The sequence below is a fragment of the Aspergillus pseudonomiae genome (genome assembly GCF_009193645.1).
Source record: "Aspergillus pseudonomiae strain CBS 119388 unplaced genomic scaffold BDV37scaffold_31, whole genome shotgun sequence".
Classification (NCBI taxonomy): Eukaryota; Fungi; Ascomycota; class Eurotiomycetes; order Eurotiales; family Aspergillaceae; genus Aspergillus; species Aspergillus pseudonomiae.
This window is the reverse complement of record NW_022476023.1, coordinates 247522-272440: the sequence shown is the minus strand read 5'-3', so window position 1 is coordinate 272440 and position 24919 is coordinate 247522. Positions and strand designations below refer to the sequence as shown.

General features: G+C 48.6%; 11 protein-coding genes across 11 annotated transcripts; 5 read left to right on the top strand and 6 right to left on the bottom strand.

The window, feature by feature from the left end:
- Positions 1 to 1068: 1068 nt before the first annotated feature.
- BDV37DRAFT_282945 (uncharacterized protein) lies at positions 1069 to 1785 on the bottom strand (the record flags this gene model as incomplete). Its single annotated transcript, XM_032087178.1, has 1 exon — positions 1069 to 1785. One exon carries the CDS (start codon positions 1783 to 1785, stop codon positions 1069 to 1071), a length of 717 nt encoding a protein of 238 aa, XP_031941715.1.
- A 732-nt stretch (positions 1786 to 2517) lies between these two features.
- BDV37DRAFT_282944 (uncharacterized protein) lies at positions 2518 to 3102 on the bottom strand (the record flags this gene model as incomplete). Its single annotated transcript, XM_032087177.1, has 2 exons — positions 2518 to 2984; positions 3036 to 3102. 2 exons carry the CDS (start codon positions 3100 to 3102, stop codon positions 2518 to 2520), a joined length of 534 nt encoding a protein of 177 aa, XP_031941714.1.
- A 611-nt stretch (positions 3103 to 3713) lies between these two features.
- On the top strand, positions 3714 to 4791 carry BDV37DRAFT_294043 (oxidase ustYa family protein; the record flags this gene model as incomplete). The annotated part of the gene is made up of 2 exons (XM_032089562.1): positions 3714 to 3905; positions 4151 to 4791. Exons 1-2 carry the CDS (start codon positions 3785 to 3787, stop codon positions 4789 to 4791), a joined length of 762 nt encoding a protein of 253 aa, XP_031941713.1. The 5' UTR covers positions 3714 to 3784.
- A 1733-nt stretch (positions 4792 to 6524) lies between these two features.
- BDV37DRAFT_247736 (uncharacterized protein) lies at positions 6525 to 7562 on the top strand. The gene is made up of 3 exons (XM_032081905.1): positions 6525 to 7089; positions 7172 to 7222; positions 7290 to 7562. Exons 1-3 carry the CDS (start codon positions 6789 to 6791, stop codon positions 7322 to 7324), a joined length of 387 nt encoding a protein of 128 aa, XP_031941712.1. The 5' UTR covers positions 6525 to 6788; the 3' UTR covers positions 7325 to 7562.
- Positions 7563 to 7904: 342 nt separating this feature from the next.
- BDV37DRAFT_294040 (major facilitator superfamily domain-containing protein) lies at positions 7905 to 9453 on the top strand (the record flags this gene model as incomplete). Its single annotated transcript, XM_032089561.1, has 1 exon — positions 7905 to 9453. The coding sequence occupies one exon, from the start codon at positions 7905 to 7907 to the stop codon at positions 9294 to 9296; it is 1392 nt and encodes a 463-aa protein (XP_031941711.1). The 3' UTR covers positions 9297 to 9453.
- A 2853-nt stretch (positions 9454 to 12306) lies between these two features.
- Positions 12307 to 14122, bottom strand: BDV37DRAFT_294039 (protein kinase family protein; the record flags this gene model as incomplete). Its single annotated transcript, XM_032089560.1, has 4 exons — positions 12307 to 12384; positions 12423 to 12501; positions 12578 to 12857; positions 12907 to 14122. The coding sequence occupies 4 exons, from the start codon at positions 14120 to 14122 to the stop codon at positions 12307 to 12309; spliced, it is 1653 nt and encodes a 550-aa protein (XP_031941710.1).
- Positions 14123 to 14564: 442 nt separating this feature from the next.
- Positions 14565 to 16337, bottom strand: BDV37DRAFT_282939 (prion-inhibition and propagation-domain-containing protein; the record flags this gene model as incomplete). Its single annotated transcript, XM_032087176.1, has 2 exons — positions 14565 to 16190; positions 16263 to 16337. The coding sequence occupies 2 exons, from the start codon at positions 16335 to 16337 to the stop codon at positions 14565 to 14567; spliced, it is 1701 nt and encodes a 566-aa protein (XP_031941709.1).
- Positions 16338 to 16914: 577 nt separating this feature from the next.
- On the bottom strand, positions 16915 to 17910 carry BDV37DRAFT_294035 (uncharacterized protein; the record flags this gene model as incomplete). The annotated part of the gene is made up of 1 exon (XM_032089559.1): positions 16915 to 17910. The coding sequence occupies one exon, from the start codon at positions 17908 to 17910 to the stop codon at positions 16915 to 16917; it is 996 nt and encodes a 331-aa protein (XP_031941708.1).
- A 1946-nt stretch (positions 17911 to 19856) lies between these two features.
- Positions 19857 to 21674, top strand: BDV37DRAFT_282937 (transcription factor domain-containing protein; the record flags this gene model as incomplete). The annotated part of the gene is made up of 3 exons (XM_032087175.1): positions 19857 to 20087; positions 20142 to 21343; positions 21392 to 21674. 3 exons carry the CDS (start codon positions 19857 to 19859, stop codon positions 21672 to 21674), a joined length of 1716 nt encoding a protein of 571 aa, XP_031941707.1.
- Positions 21675 to 21864: 190 nt separating this feature from the next.
- Positions 21865 to 22578, bottom strand: BDV37DRAFT_282936 (NADPH-dependent F420 reductase; the record flags this gene model as incomplete). The annotated part of the gene is made up of 1 exon (XM_032087174.1): positions 21865 to 22578. One exon carries the CDS (start codon positions 22576 to 22578, stop codon positions 21865 to 21867), a length of 714 nt encoding a protein of 237 aa, XP_031941706.1.
- Positions 22579 to 22899: 321 nt separating this feature from the next.
- On the top strand, positions 22900 to 24667 carry BDV37DRAFT_294032 (uncharacterized protein). Its single transcript, XM_032089558.1, has 5 exons — positions 22900 to 23454; positions 23568 to 23754; positions 23871 to 24043; positions 24135 to 24206; positions 24281 to 24667. Exons 1-5 carry the CDS (start codon positions 23191 to 23193, stop codon positions 24596 to 24598), a joined length of 1014 nt encoding a protein of 337 aa, XP_031941705.1. The 5' UTR covers positions 22900 to 23190; the 3' UTR covers positions 24599 to 24667.
- Positions 24668 to 24919: the final 252 nt, after the last annotated feature.

Genomic DNA, 24919 nt, shown 5'->3' with positions numbered 1-24919 from the left:
AGTACCATTACGTTCATCAAGAGCATATAAAGGCCTCTCAGATGCCCGATGTATTATTCCATGTGGCCACCCGCAGTGGCCCTATCTCAAGAACTAAACATGAAGCTAATGTTTGGAATAGCGCACCTAAAACATCACTTTTCACATTTACTTTTGCTGATGGTGCAGCGGATAAAGATGCCATGTGCGTCGTGGCTTATATAGATCGGCCAGGATCTAATGAGTATCCATGGCAATGTTGAATGAAGTATAAAATTGCTGCCTGAGGTTGGCGTGGCTTAATATTGTCGTGGCTGTTTGCGAGAAGCCTTAAGGCTTCCAATGCTGACATGTCTGTGCATCCTGGATCTGTCTTCGTTCAAAATACATCATCCTTGTAGCCAATGCATGCCCTGGAGCAAGTTAACTTGAGGATCGAAACTCCAATTCAAACCATCATCAATGCATCAATTTAACCCACCAACGTCTGTTCTACCCAAGACGCAGCTCTCGCCCTCGACACCGTCTACTTGGACTACATACAAAACCCAGGTATGGACCCAGGGAGGCATCCTAAAGGGGTCAATGAATAGTTTCGCTAGCCCAATACCCTATGAGAGCCCCGCACAAGAGAAATTGGTCACCATCGTGCAAGAGCTGACGGGTGTTACGTCAAAGCACACCATCCTGAACCAACAGCTGTGGAGTAACCTTCCTTACTTTCCCGCTGGGCTTCCACAAACCTGGCAAGGTCAGTTCTCCTCTGATTCTTTTTTCGATCATGTTGGAGCCTTGGGGGGAGCTAATAACTGCCAGCAGTGAGTCCCGATGCGAACGACGAAGAGAAGACACGTCGGTTTGTCAATCTCCAAGCTTACGCGGCTCCAATCATTGGGCTCGGTCTCGCCCCGCTTACTATTTATGCAATCTGGGCGTTATCGAATGTGGCAGAGGGGGTAATGCTGCCTGTCGGGGGTAGTCCCGATGTCGTTGAGACGATGGATACGGTTGAGGGTCATAGCTCATACAGGTTCAGACCACACTTTCAAGTCACTAATCGCTCAGTACATACAATATAATTTGTGCATTCTAATAGCCAGTTTCCTCGCTCATGCCGTCACTTCCTTCGTGCATATGCCCTTTATGGCCATGTTTCTTCGCAACAACCATTCGATCGGAATGCAGTGACACGCCCGCCTCGGTCACAATTGTATCCAATGCATCACGCTTTAGAAACATCATCTCGCAGTGATTGATATGAGCAAGGTTATTATACCGAGCTTCAATCACCGTACCCATCTCAGCAGCTAGGAACATCTTCTTCCAGTAGTATGCACAATGCACAAGATGCCACTGATGTGTGGTAAAGAAGTGCGATCCAGTTTTAGGAAGCATGGACACTTCTTCGAGCGATAGGACCCGTGTTTTGTTTTTATCAGCATAGTACATCCAGCTCCCGTCAGAGTTGGGGCCAGATGTCTCGAATTGCTCCAGAAGTTCGTCATTTCGACAGGCGGGAGGGAGCCAGGCAGCGGCAATCGAGTCATATCTGCAGTTGTTGGCGATGGCTTCTTCAACCGTCTCTCCACAGTTACAGGATATTGGCTTGCGAGAGCGGATCATGATGTATGCCCGGTATGTCAAATCGAGGAAGCCCACTGTCGCTAGCAGTAGAAGGAAGGCATATCTGATGCGAATGGTAAGCTTCCGATCACGCTTTGCCATGCCGGAAGATTCATAGTGAGCTTCAAGATGGTCAGAACCATCCGAGCTACCTTCATCCAGAAGGCGCTGATATTTGGCCATTCCTCTGAGCGAACAAGCTTGATTCAGCCAGGGTCTATCGATAGAGGCTAACACCGTGCTTTGCAGCGGTGCTGGGATAGTCAGGCTGAGGCACGTTCAGAGATTTCGTACTAAAATGCAAAGACTCTCCAGTAAGGCGAACTATGCGGAGGCAGAAAGAATTTCTACACCATTGGCATCGAATATATGCACCCCGCTGGGGGAAAGGCTCGGGTAGGCGAAAGTTCTATACAACGCTTGTACCGAGTCCTTTTCCCGCCCCCAATCAAGGAAGCGAATCCTTCAGACACCCCCGACGTTACATTGCAGGATCCAATGTGTATTTTTGCCTTCCGGTTCTTCAGTGATATATCCAGTCACAGTCGAACTTTGTCACCCACTACCTGCAGGCGTAGACGCCGAATGGCGGAGGCCTACCACTAGGGATATCGGTCACGGACAGGTGGAAGACTACTGGGCACCCATAGAAATACAAGAGTGGTGCATCGTGAGTATACGCATCTAATGCGGGGTTCGGTTCAGGCAGATAAGATCGTTCTTTAGGAGTCTAGTACTACTTGGTGGGTTCGCGAAAGAGCGGGGAAGACCTCTGATACCAATTTCCATTTCAGGAATCATACTGTATTTGGCGCGGATAGAGTAGAACTTCTAGAGACATGCAGAATAATGGACTATACGTGAAATATAAACCACGCGAGTCATCTTGTGCTGCACTTGCAGTGACAGCAGTGACTACTCATAGAAGGGGATGGCCTCACTCTCCTCGGCCCGCTTTTCATAGAAAGGAATAGCCTCGCTATGTTCCTCCCGTTTGGGGTAGAATGGTATCGCCTCGTTATTTTCGTCCCGCTTTGGGTAGAAAGGAATTGCCTCACTATTGTCCTCTCGTTTTGGGTAGAATGGTATAGCCTCGTTATTTGCCTCTCGTTTTGGGTAGAATGGGATAGCCTCGCTATTTTCCTCCCGTTTTGGGTAGAATGGGATAGCCTCACTATTGTCCTCCCGCTTTGGGTAGAATGGGATAGCCTCGCTATTTTCCTCGCGTTTTGGGTAAAATGGTATAGCCTCGCTATTGTCCTCTCGTTTTGGGTAGAACGGGATAGCCTCGCTATTTTCCTCCCGTTTTGGGTAGAATGGGATAGCTTCACTGTTGTCGGTACGCTTTTCGTAGAATGGAATTGCCTCGTTATCCTGACCAACTACATAGCCCAATGTCAGCAAAGAAACATTCATTTGGCGGGTTTTCGCACCTATGGGTGCAGTATAGGCCAGGGGCGCTCCAATGGCCAAAAGTGCGACAATGACGTTAAACTGCATGGCGGTGGATGATTCTAGAGGGAAATGTCTTAACGGTAGTAATGAACACACCAACAGCTAAGAGAAAAATATAGAGATGTACCCTCGGGTGTCTATGGACAGGATTTATATCCACGCTGCTATCTCTCCTGGGACGCGTGCTGAGGTAGAGCAGCATACAATTTTCACTAAGGTTTAAAGTCGAGATTAGGCTTTCGACATCATAGATGTGGTCACAAGGATGATAATGCTGCAGAAGGATTCTATGGCTTTCCTCTAGATGGGCTAGGACACACGGTCAGCATATAGTGGATGTAACATGGACGACCTCCGGTGTATCCTATAAGCTGGCACAAATGAATAAAGGTTCTATGCTTACATGAAGGATCTATATCTCCTCTTCGCCAAGCGTGCCAAGGGATGTTGTCGCGGAATCCCGACGGACGTGACCATCAACACTTCAGGCTTCGCTGAGTTACGATATTCCTCGTCATCGATCACTTCGGCTTGATATTATTTGTATCTTGGTCTAGCTGGGTCTTCTGGCCCTTCAATATCCGTGTAAGCTCCTTGCGCCATAATATGACTGATAACGACGCTCACCCTTCTTCGCCGCAGCCATTCCTTCTCTCGTTTCACATACCTGCCGAGCCCTACCACTCTTGATATCCTCTTGGTTTTGTATTGCGTAACGAACGATAATATGTCGGATGCTCAAGAAGGCACCAACGGCCTAGATGATGGGTCGCATCCACACTTGAGTCAAGAGGATCTAGCAAAGCCCCTTCTGTTTAACAATGACCCTGCTGATAGGCCTGGTCATGGTCAAGTCAGATGGATCACCAGAGCAGCACAGCGGGTATACCCCCGGGGACACGCCCTCATGCTATGGCTCACTGTTCTAAATGTGGCATTGCTAATAACCTCCGTTGTTCTCTTGTTCTTGGTATTATCGCGACAGACCTGCGTCCCGTACTTAAGCGATCAGGACAAGTGGAAGTCCACATCTCATTACGGTAACCCTGCATGAACCTTCCACTCACTTTCCACGTAACACTGACCTTTTTAGCACCTCTACTTGACCGTGTGGATATTCCAAGAGTTACCATAACGCCGAATGCATCATTATACGATACTGATCCGCCTTCAATTTTGCGGATCCCGACAGGGAGTGAAGCCGACGCAGAATGGTTCCGCATCGGCACCGGAGTCATGCCGATTATCATCTCCTCCGATGAAATCCACAAACTAGGAAAGGATCCCTCGGTTGCGGTCAAGATTCCAGAAGAGCATGGATACGGGGATGATGCGTATATCGCACAGACGGAGGTGTTCCATCTCCTGCATTGCATTGACATGTTGCGGAAGGAGATCTCCTACGAACATTACTATTTTCCTAAGTTTGGAAACAATCCGGACGCTGAACATATGGCACATATTAGTCACTGTATAGATATTCTGGCACAGGCCATCAAATGCTCCAGTAGCGTTGACGTGATCCTGTTCAACTGGGTCGAGGGGTGGGATCAACCTTTCCCGGACTTCAGTAATCAGCATGTTTGCCGAGACTTTGAAGCTCTTCTGGAGTATGTCAATGAGAATTCGGTGCCACGCTCTGTGTGGAAAACAATGAAAGAACCACCTGCGGGCTACGTGCGTCTGCCGGAGCCTGCGCCGGCACGACGGGCTGAATCAGCTGGCGATGCATGAGGGACTCTGCTTTTTATACATCCTTAATAATGTATTAGACTATTAGCCCTACTAGGACTTGCGGACACCATGCATGGTGGCGGAGAAGCCATGGGTGGGTGAGCGACTTCTACTAGGAAGACCTCGGGAAAGCGCGTTCGTAGCACAGAAGATATCTTATAGAATTGGCGATGAAAGAAGAGATTGGAACTTAGACTCCCGGAGGAAGTCAGTGAGTCACTGATGTTCTCGCGCAGATTTTGCATACAAGCGGATCTAGAAGTAAATTATTATAATTTGAATGATTTTGGTTGCTTGGGATAGGTGGGTACTGAGGGCAGAGGTATTGCTGGGGCCCAAATATATATAGCCGAAGCTACAGGTTATCTGTTCCAACTGGTGTGCCTCAAGATATATGTCAGCCAGCTCCAAAGTTCCTTCTTGTTTTTCTTCTCCCCCCTGTATTTTTCCTTTTCTCCTTTCCACCCATGTCAATCCATGGAGAAGTGTTGGTGTACGCGAAATGTTGAGACAAGAAAATGATCACAGTGCCTATATAAGTTGTCTCAACCAAAGATTTGGTACATACGACCACAGGGTGTGGAGAACAGGGCTTCCCGTCCGCTCAGCCGTACTTAAGCCACACGCCGGGAGGTTAGTAGTTGGGTGGGTGACCACCAGCGAATCCCTCCTGTTGTATGTTTTTCTTTTTCCCCCATCTATCTCTTGTTCTCAATCTGTTTGCGGGCTTGTAGAGAGACTAGTGTGCCCTGAGCGGTTAACATAAGAAGAACCTCGGTCACAACTATCCTAGTAGAGTATAGTTTGATCAACTGTGAATGTCCCAAGTTAGCCACTCCACTCTTAGGAGCAGAAATCCGAACTTCAGATCTGCAACATGGTGTATCCCATCGGCAGAAATTCAAAAACTCATGAGCTACCCCGTATATTGTAAGTGAGCTTTCTTGGTTCCATGGACGGAGGTATCCTAGTCATTCATTCTATATCAGCACACATAAGTTTTCACCAAGCACCTGTAACTCAATGGTTGTCTGAAATGTAGTTGGTAAGGATACACAAGTTTCATAATACCATGTTACCTCAACAGAGCATCAAGGGCGTGTAGCTGACAGCGATAAGCTATGCTTGTACCTACCAGAAAGTACTTATCATGTCTGTATTAGACTAAGGTAACCCGATATTCACACTGTTTGGGGCCCAACTGGGGGCCCACGGGTCTATTATAGGCCTTTATACTAGGCCCAAGGCCTATCATGGGCCCTAGACTCGGGCCCAAAGCCTAACCCACCGTGGGCCTGGGCCGGGATGGGCCGTGAAGAAGCCTAGTTCCGACTAACCCCAAATTACTTAGCTAGTTGAGTGAGCGATATCTAGTTATCTTGACTAAATAATATAGCTGTACAGGTTTTAGTAGAAAGCTCAGAAGTAGCCCTTTGATTTCCACTAATTTTGGTTCCAAAAGTTCTTATTTTAATGGAATGGTAGGTGGTTGAAAAAGGTGCGATTTTTTGACGCGTCGCGGAAACACGTTAGTGTAATCAGACTTTTGACCCACCTTGGTAGTTCTCTCAGATAATCTTGACGATCTAGGCTGCAATCTAAGCTAGCTGAATCGGGACTAAGAATCTTCGCCATGACCTTAGGCGTTAGGGTTTGGCATGGTTTTTCTGTATAATACTCGGTAATGGCTACTACTATGAGAATCACTCTCGTCTGTACCAAAACGCATCTGACGTGGATCTACTCTGTAGCTGAACTGTGGATCCCCAGCACCAATCGCGATCGGGCCATAGATGGATCCTACTAGTCTTTGCTGAAGAAAAGATCGACAGAACCCAGCGGGGTAACAACATCACTACTACCTACAGTAACTCAGTATTTAAGTGCCGGATCTCCCTACCTTTTCATCTTGCTCTTCTTATCTCAAATACCTTCTCACGCACTACTCCTCTATTCCATAGCCCCTCCTATCAACCTAGAACATCAAGTCAACAACCATGGCAAACCTCCCAAGCTCCTTCATCATTACCCTCGACGGCATCCCCATCGCCAAAAACATCAACCCCGACGAAGAACAAATTCACGCAGAGGCCGACCACAACAACCCGGCTGTTTTTACCTTCAACGACGGCCTCCTTGAGTCCGATGGCTGGTACCTGGGACGATTTCAAATCGAGGATCGCAGTTTGCTTCCCAAGCGTGTATTATGGCACAAGAAGGGGGGCGACGTTCGTGAGGACTTGATTCAAAAGACTACTATTGACAATGATGGTGGAGAGTTAGTCCTTAAGAATGGTGGTAAGTATTGACGTTTTGATCTAGAGCTTGGGCTTATGGTTGTCAGGGTGGGTAATAGAGCCAAGCTAACGGACGTAAATAGGTACGGTTCTGACAGTAATTAATGGACAGGTTTACGGTGATTTGATGCAGGGTACGTGGTTTGCCCTCCAGTATCATATTGGAATGAGGATGCTTATTCTTACTGATGGCGTTTATAGAAAACCCTGCTACTGTGGGTATTAAAGCTGCCTAGGATGTGAATAGGTGGATTCATTACGGATTGTAAGCGCTCTTTCGGCGTACTACGATCTATCGGCGGTATGCCTGCGGAGCGCGGTAGGCCAACGGGCTTCAGGAATGCAGTGCTAGGAAGCTCAAGGCGGTTCAAGATTGTATGGCAGTTCCCTCATATAGTGTAACAGAACGAATCGCTTGAGGACCGGAATCCTCTGCGCGATTCTGACCTAACTATTTACTGGGGTATGCTGTTTAAATATTGTACTACCTATTACGGTAATACTTCAAATATATCCATATACAAAGCCTACTATAGCTGTTGCATAGTACATCTGAGACTGCGGCATATCCTCTCCATTGGATCTTGGGGTCGAATACCAAATCCGCAATTTGTGGAGAGGGTTGCGGATATCCATGGACATTGAGGATGTTGCCGCAGTCTACGTGCCACCACTCTATCCGCTGTGCAGGCTTGTGCCAGCCCTGGGCTGGCTTGCGGTGGTAGATAAACGGGCCGGACTTACATAAGTCCGGTGCTCACCGCAAGGCAAGCTCAGCCTTAAGATTCTTTCTCTTAACCAACGAATCTACCGAATATGGTTACCACAACATCAGATGATGTGCATGAGACTACGGCTCTACTAGGGCGCAACAGGGTTCCCAAAGAGGAAAAGCCTCTACCAAAGGCTCAGATCCTACTACTCTGTTATGCTCGTGCCGTAGAGCCCTTGGCCTTCTTCTCCATCTTCCCTTATGTCAGTGAGATGATCCAGGACAACGGGGGTATCAAGATTTCGGATGTCGGTTTCTATACAGGGCTCACAGAGTCCCTATTTTCCCTCACTCAGGCCATAGTGATGATTTTCTGGGGCCGAGCGGCCGATCGCGTCGGGCGGAAGCCCGTCCTGGTCTTCTCCTTATTCGGCGTGACCGTGGCGACGGTCCTCTTCGGACTGTCGAAGAGTATCACGCAGATGGTTTTATTCAGGTGCCTTGCCGGTGTCTTTGCGGGGACTATCGTCACTATCCGCACTATGATCGCCGAGCACAGCACGAGCGAGACACAAGCCCGATCATTCAGTTGGTTCGCTTTCAGTGGAAACTTGGGTCTCTTCCTTGGTCCTCTGTTGGGTGGTAGTCTTGCCAACCCTGCACGCCAGTATCCAGGTGTATTTAAGGACACTGGGTTCTTCGCTGACTACCCATACGCGCTATCGAGCCTGGTGGTGGGCCTGGTCGGAGCTACCGCTGCCTTTTCTAGTCTTTTATTCGTCCAAGAGACGTTGAAAAAAGAGCCTGCTACATCAGGTTCTAACCCCGATATAGAGCTATCAGCCTGGCAGCTTTTGAAAGCCCCTAGTGTTGGGATAGTTCTCTACACATATGGACATATTATGGTACTTGCCTTTGCCTACACAGCTATCATCCCGGTCTTTTGGTTCACTCCTACGTACCTCGGTGGATACGGCTTCACTCCTCTACAGATGTCGGTGCTGATGGGTCTGAACGGCGCCGCCCAATCTGTGTGGCTCCTCCTAGCTTTCCCTCCATTGCAGAAGAGGATCGGGTCGAATGGAGTCATCCGCTTATGTGCCTATGCCTATCCTTTCTTCTTCCTTGCCTGTCCGGCTGGTAATATACTCCTGCGCCTGGACAGCGAGGTATCTGTTAAGGTTTTCTGGGTTTTCCTACCAATAGCGCTGGCCGTCGGCTGTGGGGTCAGCATGAGCTTCACAGCCATCCAGCTCATTTTGAACGACGTCTCCCCATCGCCAAAAGTCTTGGGTACGCTGAATGCCCTGGCCTTGACCGGGGTTAGCAGCCTGAGGGCAATTTGCCCTGCCCTTTTCACCACCCTCTTCGCTTTGGGGGTGAGAACGCAACTTGCCGGGGGATATGCCATTTGGGTAATGATGATCTTGCTTGCTGCCACGTTGTCGGTTGCCGCGCGATATCTACCTGAGCCCGAAAAGCTTGATGAATCTTAAGGTAATTCAGTGGAGGAGTGAAAATAAGGAAGTAGAGTGGCATAACCTAACCGCTGTAACCTAGCTATAACCTAGATAATAGATGACGCCGCACTCTACAGGTATTAGCGGGCGGAGTCGGGTTCAGGGCGGGTACGGGCTATTATGTGAAGAACCCGACCCGATAACAAAACTCTAGTATAAATCTATATAAAAATATAAAAGAATTCTAGAAAAATCCAGATTTTTAGGTCATATGATTTTTGCGGGTTTTTTACAGGTTTTCCAGGTTCATGGCGGGTTTAGCGGGAAACCCGAACCTACAGATAGAACAAATTTGCACGCTGAGAACAGCAAGGAGCATTTCAGACGCCGATTTCAATAGTAGCTTTGTTACCCAAGAAAAGGATATAAATAACCAGATTCATAGGCTAGGCCACGAGTAGGAATCTAAGTGCTGACTTCCGTTGTCCCATGCATCTCGTGAAATTGAATCCCGGAATGGGAATACATGCTGCGAACCTATCTCTGCCTAGTTATAATAGGTGATTATTCTATCGTCAAACTTACTGAACCACCAAACGATGATGCCATCCTCTGGTAGCCTTTGCACATTCAACCTAGAGTGATTTATATCACTCCAGATATTCTTAACGTAACTGCGACCATCAATGACACCGCTTTCCACATATGTAGGGGAACTCCATACAACGACTAAAAGCTCTGAACCACGAAACTATTGGTAGTTCTCAGAAGTTTACGCAGTCGCAGCAATTGACGCAGACATTAGCATTACAATTCTTCTCGAAGAGAGGATCAGCGACCTGGCTGCAAGGAGGAAGTTGAGGTATAGATACAGGGCTGCAGCAACAGCCGCAACAGCAGGTACTCATGTCGACATCGCTGGCGCAAGGGTTGCCGTACCTGTCCATACAAGGAAGAACCGGGGGTTCTTGTCCGCCACCACCAAGGTAGGCGTAATAAGCACAGCTGCCACAGGAGTCGGGGACGCCATTATTGTTGCAAATGTTTGGAATCGCTCTAGCTGCGAGATCCATTTCCTGTCCGTGACGGCCTGCACCGGCCATAGCTAGACCCACAAAAGGAACCGCAACAAGCGCTTGAAACTTCATCGTTCGTAGAGAGTATATCGACCGGGTAGGATGATCAAGTGAGATAAGGACGGAGCAGCGAGGGCACTTTGCGTGGGGAATCAGCCTTGATAAAAATGCATATGGAGGATTCCATCTGATCTAGAACTGTTACGGCTCTTGTCACGGTGACATTGCAATCACGCACGGCGGATCCATTGGTTTGGAACACTAGGGTCCAGTTCAATGTTTTTGACTCCTTTTTAGTCTGTCAGGTGTGAAGCCAGTCCTTGTTTAGCCTATGATCTTCGCAGTTCATAGCCACAAAGCTATTGAGGATGAGGAATAAGAAGAGGCCCTTAGCTTCAGAAGTGTACGTAGAGGTCGTAGGACTTAAGGATTATCGAGATGTTCTTTTTAATCCTTAAGATCATATTGAACGTCAAATCCCGGTTCTCTGCCCTAATAATGTACACGTTTTCAGAGTTTCCATCAGTGGATGCTCTACTAGGGCCAAATTATCAAACATTTTTACGGTGCAAAGAAGGGGGCGTATGCTCTAGAGAGAAAGAAAAAATAGACATTCTGGCCATGGGTGTTTAAGTTGAAACAGGATTGTGTGGAAATGGCTAGCGCTGGTGATTTTGGCATTTATGGCCTCCAGGTCGTGAGCAGTGGTATGACCAGAACGTAACTCTACCCTGTCTAGATTGCGGTCGAAACAATCAGGCTTCCCAATGAAAGTTCAAGTATTAGTTTCCCTGACCATGGTCTACATTGCCCTCGGTCGGCACTAGACCTTGACACCCCATATTTTAGATTACACTGTTAAGATAGCACCACCCTCTCTGACTGCGAGATCCACACACTCCAGAACACTCGATTCCACGCACGTTTCAGACGTTGGACCGACATTGACTGAAAGGTTACCACAGCTACTATCCTCCCTCAATCCGATGAGTACTGCCTCAAAGTAGTACAAAAGAAAACCCAACCGTCTGAATGGTTGTATTGGCCACATCAGAATGTAATAAATGATTGAAAAATGGGATATGTATCAGCCAAAGAAAACGCGCTCGCGAGTTTGAAAACATATTCAAACCCGGATAATCAGGGTTTCCGGTACAAGAGAGCCTTGGTCTATCTCCAAGGCCCGGTCCCATATAGAATAAGAGATCTTCACAGTGGATTCCTTTTGTACATCGATGTAGTGGAGCTCACTATCGTCCGGCAGATGCCTTGCTTTTATGCCTGAGAGCCCTATACCACTGCAGCTAGGATACTCTTGGAGAAGACAACATTGCAGCTATTACACTGAATAGCTTAGTGTATCCTATTACCATATAGCACCATATCTAGGGTCGCATCATGCCATTCTACCGTTACAACTTAGTACGGCGTGTATGTATGTGTGTATAATGTTCCAATCCCGATTCCCGACAGATTTCCTCACTTGTTTCACCAACCAACCCGTCGAAAACACAATCTCACGGAAGTTATTTCAAGAGAAACAATATATAAGTCTGAAAATCATGGCATGTTGATATTAATGAATCTACTTTCTAGCATGCACCTTTCAGAGAAGCCCTCCCCCACCTCTAGTCGAGTCATCCTCCAAGCACACGGCTAAGTTTTGCAACTCCTGCAGAAGCACGTCCGGATCGTGCTCTGTGTGCTATCCATGTGTTGGCAGTACTACTACCTAGCCGAAATGAGGCATATTATGGTCATTTCGCCAAAACTTAATACGTGATTGGCCGATCAAGCTTAACCTTACAATGCGGAAGTGCTCCTGGTGTGAACTGTGTGTATCTATCATAAACTGAGCTAGAGGTTCACTAAACTATGTATAGCCATCCCCGCCAATGGTTATCACAGTATAAAGTCCAAAGCGAGAAACCATGTTAAAATTATGCCTGACTTGACAGTGGCTTCTTGCATCAATCTAACGGATCCGAGAGTACTGGGATCGTATCTCTTATATGCATATCGTCCGCAAAGGGACAGCCATGAAGATCCTTTAACGGACCTAGGGGACAAATATGGCCATATATACATTTCGGATACGTACAACCATTTCCATTCTTGCAAGGAGCTTGGCCGCGTGTGAGATACCGCAAGGCCTCAAGCTCCTCCTCCGTGAGATTTACGTCGTGCCGATGAGAGCAGTTCGGATTCCGACATCTCTCGGTGAGGTAGTGTGCACGGCACAGCTTCAGTCCTTGCACCTTATTCAGTGTATCGATGAGGTCACTGTTCCTTTTGTCCACAATACGCGAATAGCTTAAACTGTCAAGGTCTAATCGTTGTCCACTCTTATTGCGTATCACAGGCGGTCCTGTCCTAGGACTGCGAATAACCGACACCTGGGATAGTGACCGAGATGTGAGCTGAGGTGATTTCGTCGGGCCCACCTCGCTTGATGGTGACAGAGGACCGTTGCTTGCTCGGCTCGCGTTTAGCTCCTCCCGTGCTTGCTCCAACTTCTTCTCTGTACGCGTTGTTAAACGAGAAGCTCGAACGGAATATTTTAAACGTACCTAAGTCATTTTTCTCTTTTATGGTGTCGTCATACTTCTTGTAGAGCTCTGAGTATCGCTTCCTTAGGCCCTTATAGCCGACACAGCCTTTATGTTTCCTACATTCATTGCAGAAAAAATCTCCCGATGGGCTATGAGCCCACAGCTCAGACATGACCTCAAAAGCCTCAGGTCGTGCGTCCTGATTCTCGCTTATCATTCTCAGTATCAGCTCTTGCATGCCAGCGTTTGTGCCAAAGCCACCTCTCCCTGCCCCATCAAAAATGACCCTCACCCAAAGAATTCGTAAGGCAGCGTGTCGGATTTGCGAGTCTTTTGAGAGCGACAGATCGGACTTGGTGTAGTCATTCATATCCGATCTAGGCCTGCCCAGAATATAGGTATATATCTCCATGAAAACGAGACCGAGGGAATACACATCAGACGGGTAGGAACGACCCGTTTCATACACACACTCCGGAGCACTATATCTCATCGTTCCTGCGTAAGGGCCCACCGTGTGAGATGACAGGTCGCTCTTGAACGCCTTGGAGATGTTGAAATCGGTGATGTAGACCCCGTCCTTGCTCACCAGCACATTCGATGGTTTGATGTCCTTGTGGCGGATCCGGCGCTGGTGTAGGTAGAGGAGGGCGCTGCATACACAGCCGCAGATGCGTTGCAGATGGGGGAAAATATCACTTGGCTTCCATGGGGCTGCCTTGGGGCCGGTTTGGATCCATCCGAGCTCAGAAAGCAGGGTGCTCACCGGGCTCTTTTGTTCGTGATACTGGGCTTCGTCCAGTCCCTGGAGTAGCCTCTCCAGGTCGCATGTCGCAAACGGATACATAAGGATGCTGGCAAAGCCCCTGGAGGTAAACGATCCGATAAAGGTAACCAGGTGGCGATGTTTTAAATCCTCAAGAATCTTCACTTCATCACGAATCTTTTTTGCTGGAATGTCGGAAAGTCGCATCGTCTTCCGGGCCACGACGATTCTTTCTTCGTCCACCGTCAAAATACTCCGACACACGCGCCCATATGATCCCTTATATTCGAGCTGCTGGTCATCTTCCAGAGGCACAACATCATTTTGCCGAAACTCGATGTTTACCTGTCCCTTACCCGACCAATGACCTTCTCTTCGGGACAGCCGCTCACAGAGCTTTTTACCAGGGTAGTTGGAGGCTTTCACCGGATCTTCTCCAATGCCATGCTCACCCCATTTTGTAGCCATCATGTCGGCTCCGAAGAAGAAAGCTTGAGGGACGAAGTAAGAGAGTACGATGAGAGACTGCAGCTTGGACAAGATTTGATTGGAACAGCCTTTCAGGGTATTGTCTCCTCTCAGTGAGACGATCCACAGCAGGCCGCTGACTAGGTGAGGGGTGAAGACTGGAAACTCACAAGGCTGGAAGAGTTGGAAAGAGCTGCTTAAGTCAATACCCACAGTAACTTAACTAACACAATTTCTACGTGCTAAGCCACTTTAGCCTGTCACCCCCGCAAATGATGCCAGCTTCCCCTCCTTGTGACTGCTCTCAAGCACTCCACAGTTCATATTTGTACATCTTAATGTGTTTATTTTGCGTTCTGGCTGTGTCCTTGTTATTCTACCCCTGACAATAGCACTGGATATGTGCTCTAGATGAACTAATCGCTGTTCCATAAAAGTCCCCTCAATCTACCGACATTCGGTTCATAGGTTTCACCACCAGCTTCTCAAAATGATAGATATAGCTAGCCATCTGGATCTGATCGTCCATCGCTTCACCCGGATCCAGACAATTGATGACAATGTCGGCATATATTTGACCCATCGCAAATTGAATGGCTTGTATTAACCCGCCCCGATTCCCGAGAATATGCGATTTGATGTCGCTCGGGCCGACCATTCGTTGCACATTGGGGATCGACTTCCACAAGCCAATCTCTACAAGCAATATTCCAAGTGAATAGAGGTCATATTGCATACAGTATGGAAATTCCCGATGCCGCGGCATCTGGGTTTGGATGAGTGGGTGTCTATACCAGTCATCGTTCACCAAACGCGAATGAGCTTCTTCCGTTAGATTGGGTTGTGCTGCCGGGCGAGAATCTTCGAATCCCGAAATATATGGCTTGCCATAGGCAATGTGCCCGTTATGGTCCTCAAAGAGCAGGATATTCGCTGGCCGCAGCCCTTTATGCAGCCACCCGACCACATGAAGTTGGAACACCGTCTGGACGATTCCCTGGGCGAGAGCGACCCTCTCTCCGAGACTGGGCATCTGGCTCTCTAGGGACAGACAGTGAGAGAGTGGGATGATGGTTTGGTCAGCATGTTCGGTGTGCTTCTCGAAAACCAAGCCGAACGACCCACCCTCCTCGTAGTAGCCAACACACTGCGCTACACGAAAGCTCTGCGGTAGCTTTAAGCTTAAGAGTGTTGCTAGTTCTCGGACAATATGCCGCTCAATTTCATCCTTCGTCGGGCCCGCCGTTTGCTGTGAACTGGAATAGTCCCTGTATTCCACCCAGAACCCTTTCTTGCCGTCCTTGGTCGCATCTTGACGTTGAGGCGACGGGTATTTCATTTGATCCGAAGGCCAGACTCTTTCAGGCGAGATTTTCAAGGAAGCTTGAAGACTCCCGTCATCCTTGTTGTGTCTCGATTGCAATCGCATTTCTTTCAACTCAGCCAGTTTTCGGAGGAGATCCTCCGGCTCACTCAGCGGCAGCTGTGATGGCTGGCTATTACGACGATTCTCATCGACGGCAATTATCAGCTCCTTCAGTCCATTGACGGTATCCTGTAGGCTGAGCAAGCCCATTAGCGTCGCTTTCACGGTTTCCTGGATCTCTTGCTGCGTTTTCACCTCGGTTAGGGCGATGACACTATTATTGACATGTATCATACATTCTACCAAATCTTGCAGCTCGTCCATCTTCCAATACGCCCAATGGACACGGTCCCTGAGTCTAACCGTTCCCTGCCTAGCCTTTTGGTACATGTGGTCCAGCCGGAACCGTCGCGCCATGCCTCTATGGCACACGCTCAGTGTCTCCTCTCTTTCGTCCTTTGGGACAAAACCGGGGGTCGTTGTCGTGAAATGCAAGACCTTTTGCCACAGCGGCTCAATGTATCCCTGAACCAAGCACCGAACATGTTGGGGGATGGAAATCGTCAATCCATCTTCCTCCTCTGATTCTTCCCGCAGTAATCCGAAGCTATGGCCCCAACTCAGAAGCTTCCCTTGCTCGATTTCTAGGCGATACCGCAGCCTTTGATACTCCTCAGGTACATCACGTGCCGCCAGCATCAGCTGGATACCTGTATATCACATCGAGTTAGATTTGCCCATCTTCACTCATTGGAGGTTGGACCTTCCTTGCACCGTCCCCGCATAGACCTGGAAGAACAGAGAAATCCCGGAAAGGGCTAATCCAGCTACCCCAATCGGATCGGCCATTGTGTTGTTGAACAACAAGATGCAGAGTGCGGGAAAACGACAGGAACTGATGGAGAAAAGGCCTCGTACTTGATGCCAGCCGCGCCCTCACGCGGGACAGACCCTCTGCCTGTTGGATCAGGCCCCTGCGACTGGTCGGCCTTTTCCCAATCAAAATGTCGCTTGTTCGGCTGTGAGACGCAATTTTGTTCTCCTAGTACAGACTAGTGCGTGGCCACGTCGGATACGAGATTTTAGCATCAACTTCGGGACGATCCGTTGGCTGGATTATTCTGGGAAGGCCATCATCTACCTTTCCTCAACGAACGAGGGCTAAGTTGATTCCTCAAATTGTAAGACTGACTATACATGGTTTTTTTTTTTTTTTTTTCCTGGGTTGACTGTGGCTACGCTCTTTGGCCATGGATGTATGTCTGCTGTGATTCAAAGGATTTACGATGTCGCGTTTCTGGATAAGATTACCAACAAAACTTGTGCAGCTAATCTCGTATCATGCCAAACTACCGGGACACTAGACGTCGCATAGCGTAAAAACCCCGCACAAACGAGGCGCAGGAATGCATAGCACAGTGACAGGTCAACTGGCCGTCTCCTTTTCGGGGATGATGGAGGGCTTTTTCACCTTGGGCTTCCTTTTCGCTTTCTCCGGACTTTCATTTGCGGAGCTTTTCTTTGCCTTGGGCTTTTTCTCGTCGACCGGTTTCACGGACGTGGTTGGTTCCTTCGTATAGGGTGGTGGTGGATGGCGAAATGTGCAGCTCTTGTTGGTGCACCCGATTCCATACCGACACGGTTTCACTTCGGGATGGAAGAGATTGCAATTTTGAGCCACACAGTTGACGCCAGCCGAACAGGGAGCGACACGAGGATGCTTGAACGAGCAGGCTGCATTAGTACATCCTACCCCATACCGGCAGTCGGGCGCTTCTGGGTGGGAGAAGGTACAGCCCGACTTCCTACATCCGGCCCCGTTGCGGCAGGCCCGCGATTTGGGATGGCGAAACCCGCATTTGGAATTGGTGCAGCCAGCTCCATACCGACAAGGCTCCGCATCAGGATGGCTGTACTTGCACTCCATGGCCCGACATCCGGCGCCATTGCGACAAAGCGTAGGTTTAGCCTTTGCGTTCTCTTTCGCTTTCGTAGTCTCTTGCACAGCGTCCTTGACCACACTGGGTTTCTTCTCCGCTGTGCGAGACTGCTGCATTTCGCTCGTCATGCGAAGTGTTCCTCGTAGCAGGTTTGTTGCATCCTGGAGACGGTTGACTGCCTCTGTAAACTTCTCGCCGTCTGTCGACTTCCACTTGACTCGCTCCATGGTCGACATCTCGCTCCGGTACTTACGCCGGATGTTCAAGAGCGTGTTCAACGCCCCCGCGCACGGCGTCAGATGGCTTTCCAGGTTGGTCAGTGCTCCGCTGTTCACGGGCTTGCGCAAGACGGATTTGTAGAAATCCAGCTCCGACACCAGTGCGTCCAGGGCGGGAAGCGCAGTGCTGAACTTGCGCTGGCCGGTGTTGCATTCTGCTCGTGCGTTCCGAGCGAGGTCGAGCAGGCTTTCCGCTGTCGCCATGATTCCCTAGCTTGGTAAATTTGGTTGGCCCGCGGGTAGTGTAAATGTGGTAATAGATCTCTGAAGTGGTGGATAGAAGACTAGATTGTAGATGACAGAGAAATCGGGCGATGGTTATATGCAGTACTAGCCATGGGCATCACGAAGTTAGTTGCAATGAAATGTATATCACATGCGCGGAGTGACAGCCTCACGCCTCATCCAGTCTTATTGACCGTGGCTGACCTTGTTCAATAATCGCCAACTGTTCGCCACGTATGGTGAGCCTATAACCCGGTGCAGCGCAAAACCAATCAAAGTATTAAATCACCCCGCTTCAACATCTTCACGACATACTCGCAGTTGCCATCGAGGGGGTTATTGGATCGCTTACGCTGCTGCGTACTGGGCACAGCCTTGAAGGATTGCTGTGTCAATAGGCGGATCCTTCCCGGCACAATTCTAGTCCGCAATAGGAAGCTGAAAGGCTGGCGGCAGCAGATCTTGCGAATCATAGGCTGTGATTTGCATACTCCGATCATCATTGGTAGTCCCTCCTGTTCTGTATTGTTTCTTGAGCTTATATTACCATTATTGGTGGGAGAGCAGCCGCAGAGTTAATGTCTGTGGAGAAGGAGATGGATCAGATATCGCCTTTTGATGACCTGCAACTCAGGAGATCACCGATATCATCCTTATGGTCACATAGCGCTTTTGCTGCAGGAGGTGGGAGATTGGGAGTTGCCAGATACAAAAGGATTGGTTGACCAAACTATTTGCTACCCTATACTTAGGGCTCTACATCCCCACAAATTTATCTCGGCACATAGAGAGGTCGACTAGGCATCAAGGGCCCCCGACGTCGAGACTGTCCCCGCATGTACAACTGAAGAGGCCGGGATTGTCCTTCTGCACTGAAGGGGTTCTTTGGACACCAGCTAACTAGGAGACTTCTCAGTACAGTTGCTGAACCACTCTCGGACAGTTTTCTCACTAGGCTATGCGGGCAAGAAAGGAACTCCTCTGTATAAATTTGGTCGATAGCTTCCAGCTGCACGATCATATATATAACCTGGAAGGAACGAAGGAGCCCGGCCAGCACATCGAGGTAGTGCTCATCGAGACTCGCATGGTTAAATTGGTCCAGATATTGTAGGATGTTTCCTGTAGCCCCCATCGCATCGATCAAGGTCACGGCCTGATATATAAGACTCTTCAGCGTGGCGATAACAGGGTAACTGTCTCCCCGGGGGGGGGGGGGGGGGGGGGGGGGGGGCGCGGGGGGGGGGGGGGGGGGGGGGGGGGGGGTCAGCACCCAAAGATTGGCTATCTTGCTGGTAATCAGTTGCTCGACAATATTTGTGCAGAAATCTTGAGCGACATTTCGTTCTTGAAGTCGTACTTTGACCAGAAGAAGTAGTGAAGTGGTGGATTGGTGGATTGGTTCCACGATTGTAGGCGAGGTGTCTTCCAAAAGGGCGCTGTTGTTGTTCTCTGCCTGAAGCACCGGTGATTGCGGAGCGCAATGGACATTTGTAGACATTTCTGATGATCAATTGAGCACTGCGAGTATACAACATTAGACAAGACGTCCTATACATGTATGAGGCCATAAGCGTCTATCACAACACAGTCCGTCAAATAATCCTGCCCTATCTCGTATCAAGTCCCATGATGGCCCTCTGCAATTTAGAGGCCTCAAGATGAGAATGTTTCTCGTTAGCCAAACTGAGATTAGTACCTTAACTCTCTATCTGCACTGGAACTAACTCAGAATACATCTGGCGGCTTGATCTCTCCTGATTGTTCTTCCGGATGGCTGTATTAATAATCCAAGATTAAAGCGCGGTTAGTCAGCTGACAGCTTCCGCGGAGGCAGTCTTTCGCATAAAAGCTCAGTGGACTTGAGTTCCACGGAGGCAGGACAACAACTATTGAGTCAAATTGAAAGTGTATTGAGTCCTACAATGGAAATGAGTAATCGGCTGAGGAAGGCATGCGATCTATGCTACACTCGCAAGATCAAGTGCGACGGACAGCAACCTCGCTGCTCGAACTGCATCAACTATGCGACGGATTGCACGCATACGGTACTGAGCCGGAAGTCAAAGCCCAGAGGACAACGTAGTAGCGGGACCAAGGAGACGAACGAAGTCCAGAGCCTGCAAGCAGAAGTACAGCGCCTAAAGACCGAACTTGTACGTATGCTCGGGCGTTGGCATAATGAGGATACTCAATCATAAAAGCTACAGGCTCAGAATCAAGATCTACATCAAGCGCGAAATCTGACTCGAGGGCTCGAGGAGACGATAAGAGCAACGCGCATTGAAGATCAACACTATGATGACAACGAGCAGACAGTCAGCTCAATGAAACTACCTCCGCTACAACAAGCCATGGCCATGATTGGAATCTTTCTCAACACTTTCAACGCAGTCCTGCCGCTCTTTCATACCGACACGCTCTTGTGTCTCGTTGGTGAATGCTATGCTTGTCAACCAGGACAACGCGACCCAGTAGTATGGGCTGCCATCAACGTCGTCTTTGCCTTGGCTAGCCAACAGGTTCCAGGAGGTGCTAGTAGTGCCTATTCTCAGGACCAGACCGATCGAACAACGCAGTATCTCGACAAAGCACGATCCGTGATCTCGACTGTGATGCTGGGTGAGACACGCCTCCTTAACATACAGGTATTGGTAGGCATGGTGATGGTGCTCCAAACCGCACACAACCTGACCCCATCTTTGATCCTAATATCCGCAACTATGCGTCTCGTACATAAGTTAGGCCTACACAACCAGGCAGGATCAACACATCTGGATCCTGTGCAAAGGAGACAACATGTTCGCGTCTTCTGGCTGGCATACATTATCGACAAAGACTTAAGCCTTCGTACCCAACAACCTTCGGTTCAACTCGATGACGACATTGACGTGGAGTTACCGTCTTCCTTGCCGACGACGAATGACGATAATGACAACACGGCTGGCATAGTCATCACGGCTGACGGAAATACTAGGCTGAATTATTTTCTAGCTCGCATCAAGCTGGCCAATATTGAAGGTCGTGTATATGACACTCTCTACTCAACACGAGCAGTGAATCGAAGCCTGGAAGAACGACGCCATGCAAAGGACAGCATCGTTAGCGCACTCGATGAATGGCGAGCTTCCATCCCACCCGAATTTAGCGCCAATATGGTCACCTCGAGCACTAGAAATAAACCGGTACATAGCGGGTTTTTCTGCGTACTACACGCAACCAGTCTCCAGTGCATGGCGCTTGTTAGCAGGGCTCACGCTTGGGATGGACAATGGGTGAGTGGTCTTCGCAGCCATAGCAGAGGCGTTCAGATACTGCAGCTACCACCAGCTTGGGAGACAATAGTACATCAGGCGCGAAACTACATGCTCTTATTTCGAGAGATTTCGTCGAGAGACGCCTGGTTTCGCTGGTTAGTAGTCACATACCACAATGAGGAAATCGTTGTTAACAGTAACAGGATGACTTCATGTCCTTACACGACCGCTATGGTTCTATTGACGGCCAACACTTTGTACAATTCGTGGCATGATAAGATTCAACTAGATATCGAGCTGATCGATTCAGCCCTTCTTTGGCTCAATGATGCTATGAAGGAAAATCAATCGAAGGAGGCCCAAGCGCTTCGGGAAACTTGTGTTGAGGCCGTCCAAACGGTGAAGCAGAAGCTTGCCGAAGGCATCACGACGTCCTCTAGCAATCGTTGGTTACTGAATTATCCAGATAATTTAGAGCCTTTCTAAGCATACATGAGGACTGAAGGGGTTGTATACTCATAGCTCCAAAGCAGATTGACAGTATGCGGAAGGCGAACTTGATCGCTTCCCAGACTTTTAAAAACCCCCTTCTCAGGTTGGTCCACTGATGAATACAGCCTAATCCGAACATTTATATGAACCATCAAGGAAATAAATCCCAGACCATGCTCAACAATTAAAGCAAACCGTCTGGCCCTCTTTGTATGACATCAAAGACGACATCGCCGTTGCCCTCGTATTCATTCTCCACCAACAGATGTAACAATATACCCAACCGCTCCAACAATCCTGAATGTTTCAAATCATATCCTGCAAACCGTGGCTTGAATCCAGCGCCTTCGATAAGCTTTCGAACGGTGTCGATCGAAGATGTGTTTCCCCCAACGAAAATTATAGGTGGCACACGACCAGATGTCCACTTTTGGGCTTCCAAGAGTGTTGCAGGCATAGAATTGAAGGCTTTGAAAAGAACTGCCTCTGGAAAAGCCCTCTGAACCTCTTCCGTAATGGAGGTTCTTCTCATGTACTTGAAGTCATGGTAATGATTGAAGGTGTCATCCACATTGAGTGGATTCATTGTATCAATCACGATTTTACCTGAAAGCGTAATGCCGTCGCTCTGGAGCTCTTCCAGAATATGAGCCAGACGTGGGAAGTACGCCGACAGAACGACAACTTCACCAAATTTCGCAGCGCCCGTGATTGAACCGTATTTAAACCGGGATATCTCATCCTCTCCAATGCCTCTTTCCAGGCCAAATTCTCGCACGCGCTCTCGAAGCCGTTCTGGATGCGTATCTTTGCTGAGCATGACTTCATGGCCAAGGCGAATCCAGGCAAAGGCTAGACGCAATCCGATATTGCCTGTGTTCACGATGCCAACTTTCATTTTCGAAGTGTATCTCAAGAATTTCGGCTGAAGAGAAAAGGGAGAAGGAAGTTAGACGCTCATTGATAGAGCCTAGAATCTGAAAATCTCACGAGGGGCTGGCTGAAGTTATATGCTGTACCCTGTAGCCTTGGAGCTTGACAAGACTAAACAAAAGACAATCAGTTCCGCGGAAGCCATTCGGAATGCGATGCCTTACAATATATAGAAGAATATGCCATTGATTTCTAATTTAACTCATGATATACTATGGCAGGCGGCTGATTAATACCGGCCGTGGCGCTCCCAGATGGAAGAATAGCCACCTCCTCGGATGTCATTCCAAGTGCACTGCTTTATAATCGAGTGGAAGACTTTATAATGACAAATGTGAACTTGACCCTTGCTGAGTGATGGCCGATAGATATCGGTACTGGTGCTTCCATATCGAATAGCTTACCCAGCTCCGCGGAGGCAGACATATGTGTATTCCGCTTGGTTGAAATAGACTATAAATCAATCCATGGTCCCGGAGCACAGGACGAGAAACAAAGCACCAAAGTTACCATTTCAATTCAGAGTTCTTCACATCCATAACACCTTGCTGCAAGTGAACAACACCTGCCAACCAAAATGGCCTCGATCAACAAAGAATTATATGCTATTGCGCCTGGCTCGCGTGTTCTGGTCACAGGTGCCAATGGATTTATTGGTTCCCATGTTGTTCAGCAACTCTTATCTCTTGGATACGTTGTGCGAGGAACGGTGCGTTCCCAGAAGCCGTGGCTCGAAGAACTTTTCAGGTCCAAATTTGGACCCAGCAGTTTCGAGTCGGTTGCTATCCCAGACTTGAGTGACCTTGACACTTTGAGCAAGGCAATGTCGGATGTTAGCGGAGTCATTCATGTGGTATATATACAAAACCTTCCCACTTTTCGTCGCATAGTTGTGCCCAGCTATCAAGTCTATGAGAATCCCTGCAGGGTACAATACTAACCAGGTACTTCTAGGCATCAGATGTTTCCTTTAGCCCGAATGCTGAGGAGGTTATTCCGAGAGTTGTTTCAGCCACTGAGACCATCTTGGAAGCCGCCGCTAGGCAACCAGAGGGATCAATTCAGAGAGTCGTCCTGACCTCATCAGCTTCAGCGGCAGCATTACCACAACCAGGGGTGGAAGGGATTGTGGTCACTGAAGGTCAGATTTACTTTGCCGCCTTCCTGTACCCAGGAGATCAGCCAAATATCTTCCTATATCATAGTCTCCAATTACTACTACAAGCTTTGGTGTTACTGACATGTGTGACCATATAGACACGTGGAATATCGCGACGGTGAATGCTGCTTTTGATGAAAGTACGCCAGCAGATGCCAAGCCGTTCACAGTTTACGTTGCGTCTAAGACAGAAGGTGAACAAGCGGCGTGGAAATGGGTTGAGAAGAACAAGCCGGCTTTCGTGTTTAACGCGGTCTTGCCCTACTATACTGTGAGTAAACAAATGGGAAGGCATATCATGGATTCTAGAAATATATCTCGAGGTTTAATGCGTCGTCTTGGCTAATTCATATTGCAAACAGCTCGGACAAGTCCTTCACCCCGAGATACCAGGCTCCACCATGAAATGGGCAGCCAACCTGCTTAACGGCGACGTCGCCGCTTTCGGGTTTCCTGGACGTAAGGATTGTGAGATAAATTCCACGCTGCTGATCAACTTACTGACAAGGATTCGAAAATAGAATTCGTCGACGTTGTAGACCTGGCACGCGTGCATGTCGTTGGTCTTCTTCATCCCGAAGTCAAGTCTGAACGTCTGTTTGCTTTCGCCTCGACCTTTACCTGGAAGGAATTCGTCAGCATTTTGCGGAAATTCCGTCCAGATAATGCAAAAATCCCAATTCCTCCGGAGAATGAGCTCCGAGACCTAAGTGATATCGTTCCTGCCCAGAGGGCGGAGAGTTTGATCAGGTCACTTTTCGGGCGACCTGGTTGGATTGGATTAGAGGAGTCAATCCGGGCTGGAATCGATAGTCTGGGGTACTAGAGGTTTTCAAGACATAGACAGACCCAGAGAAGTTGCAACACTTATGCGCAATTAGGTGGTAGGGCGTCGTACTGAATAACTGTGAGAGCTTAGAAGTTCTGCTGTCGGTTGTACATGAAACTCGGCGAAGAATCTCTGATTTATATGTTTTTATACCGGGGAAATTGCACAGTAAAAGCATTGGGAGTGAATTGGTATTAATAGAACAATATCGGGGTCCATATACTTCAGAATTTCTCATAGCATTTTAAGAGAGAGAAACACCATATTGTAGGGGGCTGAGATACGTTTCATCAAGTGAGACGGTGGACGTGTTGTTGT